Source organism: Stomoxys calcitrans, chromosome 3 (assembly GCF_963082655.1).
Source record: "Stomoxys calcitrans chromosome 3, idStoCalc2.1, whole genome shotgun sequence".
In the NCBI taxonomy this organism is placed as follows: domain Eukaryota; kingdom Metazoa; phylum Arthropoda; class Insecta; order Diptera; family Muscidae; genus Stomoxys; species Stomoxys calcitrans.
In genome coordinates, this window is record NC_081554.1 from 183,474,684 (window position 1) to 183,482,300 (window position 7,617).

Genomic DNA, 7,617 nt, shown 5'->3' on the forward strand with positions numbered 1-7,617 from the left:
TTAAGATATATTTCAATATGCTATTAAATAAACCACAGTTTGCAAATAACATTGAATATGCCGTACTGAAAAGAACAAATATTGAACTGGATAGAGAAATAGATGTACGTGAAATTCAAGATGTTTTAAACGAAACGAAAGAAAATAAGGCGCCAGGAATGGACAGGGTGCCGTATGAGTTTTTGAAATATTCATCACATCAATTTCTTACAGAGCTAGCACGTCAATATAATCGAATTTATGAATCAGGACAGCTAGATAACATCATGCAAGAGTCGGTAATATTTCCTATATACAAAAAGGGCGATATAAACACCCCAAGTAATTATAGAGGCATCTCTTTTATGAATACAATGGCCAAGATTTTTATGGGAATTGTAAATAATAGACTAAAGAAATGGATTAGTGATTATAATATATTAAAAGAATTTCAAGCAGGCTTTAGACCAGGATACTCAACCGTAGACAATGTTTACAACCTGGCATCAATCGTCCACTGCAAGTTATCTGAAAGAAAGAAAGTGTACGCATTTTTCGTCGATTTTTCAGCCGCATTTGATATGGTACCCAGGCAACTTTTAATCTATAAATTGCATGAAATCGGAATCTCAACAAAGATGGTTTATTTAATACAAAACATATACCAAAACACTAAATCGGTAGTTTGGACTGGAGATAATGTATCGCAACATTTTAATACTTATACAGGAGTTAGACAAGGGTGTTTGCTGTCGCCTTTACTGTTCACTCTGTATTTAAATGATATACACGACTGGTTGGAAGAAGGGTTAGTGCTAGACGAAATAAATATTCGGGTACTACTGTACGCTGATGACATCGTCATACTAGCTGATGATATTGAAGTATTTCGAAAAATGATATGGAATTTAGAAAACTATTGTAGTAGATGGAATATGGTGGTAAATTTGCAAAAATCCAAGATAATGGTGTTTCGAAATGGAGGACGGTTATCTTCAAGGGAGAGATGGAAATACCTCAATGAAGAAATTGAAGTGGTGAACGAATACTGCTACCTTGGAGTCCTTCTAACTCCAAAAATGAGTTTTACTAAGCATGCAGAACAAAGAAACAAACGAGCGAAGATTTGTATAAACGCAGCTTGGGAAAATCTGATCAATAACTCAAATGTATCCCTTATATCGAAATGGAAAATTTTCCAGAGTGTGTGCAAAACCACACAGTCATATGCAGCCCAGGTGTGGGGGTACAACTGGTTTGAAGAAGTAGATGAACTACAAAGGTACTTTTTGAAAAAGGTTTTAAAGCAACCAAAACATATACCAAATTATATATTATCTTTAGAGACCGATGTACCTGACAACCACTTTTACACATTGAAACTACATATGGATTATATATATAAAACTTTATTCCTTTACGATAATAACAGACTCCCGCATAAGCTTTCTATAAAAATATGGAACAAACAAATTTTCTGGGCCTTGGCACTGAAATCTTGGTCCGAAAGCACTAACGTTCCAATTGAAAATCTATTCAGAACAGCGCAAGATTGGTCTACAACCACAACTATACTTGTAAATAATCTCAAAAGGAAAAGCTATACAGAGAAAATAGATAGAGCAAGAGCAAGTGAAAGCAGATTTTATCGTTTTTTGAATCCAGAAATCGGGATTGAATACATGCAAGATGTTTGGAAACTGGACAAAATTGCTATTATAATGAAAACAAGGGCAGATGTACTTCCACTGAATGGAAACGTTTTTAGAAACGCAGCGAGACACCAATGTACATTGTGTAACTTGAGAGAAGTCGAAAACTTGCAACATTTCATAGCCAGATGTCCAGTATTACAAGAATTTAGGGTACGGCATTTTGGAACTGCCTATCTAGATGATGTACAGCTAATACAAATTTTAAATGGAACTTTTTATTGTGGGTGGGATGGATTATATAATTATGTTAGCAATGCTTTGAGATATCGGAACTACATAAATCGAGAACAATTTTGAAAAAAAAAAAAAAAAAAAAAAAAAAAAAAAAAAAAGAATATGTAAATTTTTTCCTTAACTTTACACTTTATAAAATTTTACGTTAACTTTATGGCTTATAAAATGTATATATCTAAACGTAATGTTACGCAAACATACTAAATTTAGCTATTTAACAGCACAAATTAAAACAAATATGGTATTGACAGACAACTATTTAAAGTTATTGTCATTAACTAATTACATTTACATTTTGTTATCTTAATCAAACAGTATATAGAAATTTGAATTGTAATGTTTAAAGAAAACAAAATAAAATCTATCTATCTATCTATCTATCATACGCCACATTGGTCACCAATGTTCCATATCAAATACTTGACTAATAATTATTCGTCAATAAAATGACTAAATTATGAATGTAATGAACATTTTTGCAATCTCTATTCTTTTGAAGCAAAATTGACAAATATCAATTTTGTAGCTGCAAATTTATATAAAATTTATTACGAAACCACAATCTGTACTGTATAGTCGTTCTCTCCAAAAAAGCGAATCAAAACCCAAGAAAACTCCTAGACGAATGGAGAGATTCGCAACAAACATTGGGATAGAGGCCCGCAGACTTTATAACACAGCGCGTCATAAAAGAGCCACTGATTATTGGAATGTGTTATACACACGGCTCAAGGAATACCATAAGATTATCAAAATTTCAAGGCTTTAATTCATCCGGCCAGCTCTCAGCAGATACAGACAAAATTTCAGCATTTTTGAAAAATCTTTCGTGTTGCCAAATCCTATTTTGTGGTCCGATTTCCAAAATTTTTGCTAAAAAGTGCTCAAAAGTCTCTAAATGAAGTCCTCTTGAGGTCTACAATGTCTTTTCCGGTTTCGGGGATTTTCCACTTAAAATATTTTTAATTTTTACAGAGACACCGAAGGATGGGGGTATATTCATATTGTCATTCCGTTAGCAACACATCGAAATACACATTTCCGAGGCCATAAAGTGTATAAATTCTTGATCAGCATAAAAATCTAAGACGATCTAGACATGTCCGTCTGTCTGTTCAAATCACGCTACAGTCTTCAAAAATAGAGATATTGAGCTGAAACTTTGCACAGATTATTTTTTTGTCCATAAGCAGGTTCGAAGTTCGAAGATGGGCTATATCGGACTATATCTTGATACAGACCTCATTTAGACCGATCCTCCGACTAAGAGTCTTGGGCCTATAAAAGCCACATTTATTATCCGATTTTGCCGAAATTTGGGACAGTGAGTTGTGTTAGGTTCTTCGACATTGTTCGTCAATTTGGCTCAGATCAGTCCAGATTTAGATATAGCTGCCTTATAGACCGATTCTCAGATTTAGGGTCTTAGGCCCATAAAAGCCACATTTATTATCCGATTTTGCTGAAATTTGGGACAGTGAATTGTGTTAGGCCCTTCGACATTATTCGTCAATTTGGCCCAGATCGATCCATATTTGGATATAGCTCCCATACAGACCGATCCTCCGATTTAGGGTCTTAGGCCCATAAAAGCCACATTTATTTTCCGAATTTGCTGAAAATCGGAATAGTGAGTTGTCTTAGGCCCTTCGACATCCCTCGTCAATTTGGCTCAGATCAGTCCAGATTTAGATATAGCTGCCTTATAGACCGATTCTCAGATTTAGGGTCTTAGGCCCATAAAAGCCACATTTATTATCCGATTTTGCTGAAATTTGGGACAGTGAATTGTGTTAGGCCCTTCGACATTCTTCGTCAATTTGGCCCAGATCGATCCATATTTGGATATAGCTCCCATACTGACCGATCCTCCGATTTAGGGTCTTAGGCCCATAAAAGCCACATTTATTATCCGATTTAGCTGAAATTTGAGACAATGAGTTGTGTTAGACCCTTCGAAATTCTTCGTCAATTTGGCTCAGATCGGTCTTGATTTGGATATAGCTCCCATTCAGACCGATCCTCCGATTTAGGGTCTTTGGCCCATAAAAGCCACATCTATTATCCGATTTTGCTGAAATTTGGGACAGTGAGTTGTGTTAGACCCTTCAAAATCCTTCGTCTATTTGTCTCAGATCTGTCCAGATTTGGATATAGCTCCCATATAGACCGATCCTCCGATTTAGGGTCTAAGGCCCATAAAAGCCACATTTATTATCCGATTTTGCTGAAATTTGGGACAGTAAGTTTTGATAGGGCCTTCAACATCATTCTTTAATTTGGCTCGTATCGGTTCAGATTTGTATATAGCTGCCATATAGTCCGATCTCTCGATTTAAAATTTTGGGCCCATAAAAGGCGCATTTATTGTCCAATGTCGCCGAAATTTGGGACAGTGAGTTCAGTTAGGCCCCTCGACATTTCTGTCTAATTTGGCTCAGATGGGTCAAGATTTGGATATATAGCTGCCATATAGACCGATATCTCGATTTAAAGTCTTGGCCCCAAAAAAGACGCATTTATAATCCGATTTCACTGAAATTTAACACAGTGACTTATGTTAGGCTTTTCGACATCCCTATCGTTTATGGTTCAGATCGGTTTATTGTTAGATATAGCTACTAAAAAGACCAATATTTGGTTATACACAATTTAACAATGACTTGTACTTATTAGTTGTTGTTGGTCCAAATCTGAATATATTTCGATATAACTGTTATGGGACATAAGGTATGCAATTTTCACCGGATTTTGATAAAAGGTGGTTTATATATCTACCCGAGGTGGTGGGTATCTAAAGTTCGGCCCGGCCGAACTTAACGCCTTTTTACTTGTTTTTTATCCGATTTCGCCAAAATTTGAAATAGTAAGTAGTTCTAGTCAACCCGGCTATCCGACCCAGATATGGTAAGGAGCGGACTGTATTTAGATATAGCTGTCACATAGACCGATATGCCGGTTAAAGGTCATAAAATCTTTATTTTTTATCAGATTTTGTTGAAATTTGAAATACGAAATTCAATGTTGACTTATATTTATTAGCCCACTCAATATCCGTATCGAATTTGGGTGCATAAGTCAACCAATTTTCACCGGATTGTGCTGAAAGGGGTTTTTTAATTGTACCCGAGGTGGTGGGTATCCAAAGTTCGGCCTGGCCAAACTTAATGCCTTTATACTTGTTTTTATTTGTTTTTGTAATTTCAATTCTGTTAATTGCTATATTTCCTTTATAAATTTATATAAATTTTTTTCCTCTATTGTATTTTCAGTGAAAAAAACGTGTAAATTAAAACAAATGTTTTAACTAACCAAACAATGTGACAAAATGAACAATGCACAAAAGTCCATTAAAACTAAAGGAATGACGAGGCCAAAAAATTTGAAAAAAAAAAATTTAACACAAACACCCACAAGCCTAACCGAAGCAGAAGTGTGTGTGTGTCACAGCACAAGGCCACTAATATAGACAACAAAATATGAGAAGCGCAACAATACTACGGCCAACAAATATGACAATCAAAAGGATAAAATGTAAAAATTGTACCACCAAAGAGCAGCAGGAAATCTATAACTTTGGATAAGCCCTAGTGTGATGTTTAACCAAAGCAGAAAACAAAAACCAAACCAAAGTGTTAAAAAATTAAAATAAATCACTATTAAAATTGTGCAACGCAACTGGCTGTCGCCCCAACAACAGTATAACCATAGCCTAGCCATAACATAAATTTCATGCGAATTGTGAGTATTGCTGTGTAATACCATAGTCGTAGAGATCACCATTGAGTGTGGTTTAAAGAGAGCCAGAGAAAGTGTATGAGTGTGAGAGTGAGTGCGAGTGCGAGCGAGTGAAAGCGAAAAAGTAAATCGGAAAAAAATGCAAACAGCAAGTAACAGTTATTATGCGACAACTACACTAACAACCATGTCCAGAATAAAGCTCAGCAGTATACTGCTGCAAAATCAACCGCCAACAACAACAATATTGTTATTCATATTGATATTAATGTGCCACAGAAGTAATTTTCATGCAATCGAAACCGCGGCGGATGTACTGAGTAAGTATAAATCACCACCCACTTGGAGTGTTGAAAAAATCACACAAAAAAAAAACACCAAAGAGCTCTGTAGGCGAGTTATTGCAAAAAAAGGGAAATTTGAGAAATTACAGGAAAAAATTAATAATTGTTGTGCAATTGTTTTGTGATTACCTATGACAAGGCAATTGACAGCTTAAATGGTTACTAAAGGGTGTGAATGGAGTAACACAGAAATGGGAGGTTAATTTTAGCCCTAAGAGTTGTGAAATATTTCATGAAATATGAAATCCGAAATGACTGTAAGGCAAAATTTTCATGACATATATTCTCTGAAGACAACATCAGCAATGGATTTCTTGTTCACACTCCAACAATTGCATCCAGGGTATACACATAGTCTTGCGCATCGTGTGGAAGTTGTTTTGCTAGCTGTTGAGTTGAGCGGATATGTTGGAAGGGCAGGTAAGGAAGGGCAAAAGTCGGGCGGTGTCGGCTGTATAATACCCTACACCTACCCTATAACTACAATGTGGGAGCTATATCCAATTCTAAACCAATATTGATGGACCTCGGCGAGAAAATATGTTCCAACTATTGGGTTGCCCAAAAAGTAATTGCGAATTTTTCATATAGTCGGCGTTGACAAATTTTTTCACAGCTTGTGTCTCTTTAATTGCATTCTTTCTTCTGTCAGTTATCAGCTGTTACTTTTAGCTTGCTTTAGAAAAAAAGTGTAAAACAGTATATTTGATTAAAGCTCATTCTAAGTTTTATTAAAAATGCTTTTTCTTTCTTTTAAAAAATCCGCAATTACTTTTTGGGCAACCCAATATAATAACTACGGTTGACAAATGAAAACATTATGGCAAATTACCCAAAATCTGACGAGCATATGTATGGGAGCTATATCTAATTCTGAACCGATTTCGAGCAAACTTCTCATACAATGTGGTAGTCGTCGAAGAAAGCGTTATGCAAAATTTTGGCAAGATTGGTAGAACAATGCACTTGCAGTGGCTCTTGGGGAGAAAATCTGGCGATATATATATATATGAGAGCTACATCTAAATCTGGGCCGATTTCTATGAAATTCATGAATAATATCTAGAGTCATGAGAAAATCATTCCTGCCGAAATTCGAGAGAATTGGTTAACAAATGGCCATTTTATTGCATAATTATTAAAAATCAAACGAACATATATATGGGAGCTATATCTAAATCTGAACCGATTTCAATCAAACTTCTCACATATTGTGGTAGTCGTTGAGGATAGCGTTGTGCAAAATTTTGGCAAGATTAGTCCATAAATGCGCTTGCAGTGTCTCTTGGGGTGAAAATCGGGCGATATATATAGAAGAGAGCTATATCTAAATCTGAGCCGATTTCCATAAAATTCACCACTAATGTCTAGAGTAGTAAAAAAGTCCATCCTGCTAAATTTCGAAAAAATCGGTTGACAAATGACCATTTTAATGCATTATTACTGCAAATCGGACGAGCATATATATGGGTGCTATATCTAAATCTGAACCGATTTCAATCAAACTTCTCATATATTGTGGTAGTCGTTGAGGAAGCCGTTGTACAAAATTTTGGCAAGACTGGTCTTTAAATGCGCTTGCAGTGTCTCTAGGAGTGAAAATCGGG

At 35.6% G+C, this 7,617-nt stretch overlaps 2 protein-coding genes across 2 annotated transcripts in view; both read left to right on the top strand.

The window, feature by feature from the left end:
• The first annotated feature begins 799 nt into the window (after window positions 1–799).
• Window positions 800–2,301, top strand: LOC131996354 (uncharacterized). The gene is made up of 2 exons (XM_059365961.1): window positions 800–1,261; window positions 1,412–2,301. Exons 1-2 carry the CDS (start codon window positions 876–878, stop codon window positions 1,989–1,991), a joined length of 966 nt encoding a protein of 321 aa, XP_059221944.1. The 5' UTR covers window positions 800–875; the 3' UTR covers window positions 1,992–2,301.
• Window positions 2,302–5,696: 3,395 nt separating this feature from the next.
• LOC106090536 (limbic system-associated membrane protein) overlaps window positions 5,697–7,617 on the top strand; it is an 82,407-nt gene continuing 80,486 nt past the window's right edge. Inside the window, exon 1 of the mRNA XM_059365733.1 lies at window positions 5,697–5,986. Coding sequence (XP_059221716.1) covers window positions 5,806–5,986 — 181 coding nt within the window. The 5' untranslated portion in view covers window positions 5,697–5,805. The remainder of the gene's footprint in view (window positions 5,987–7,617) is intronic.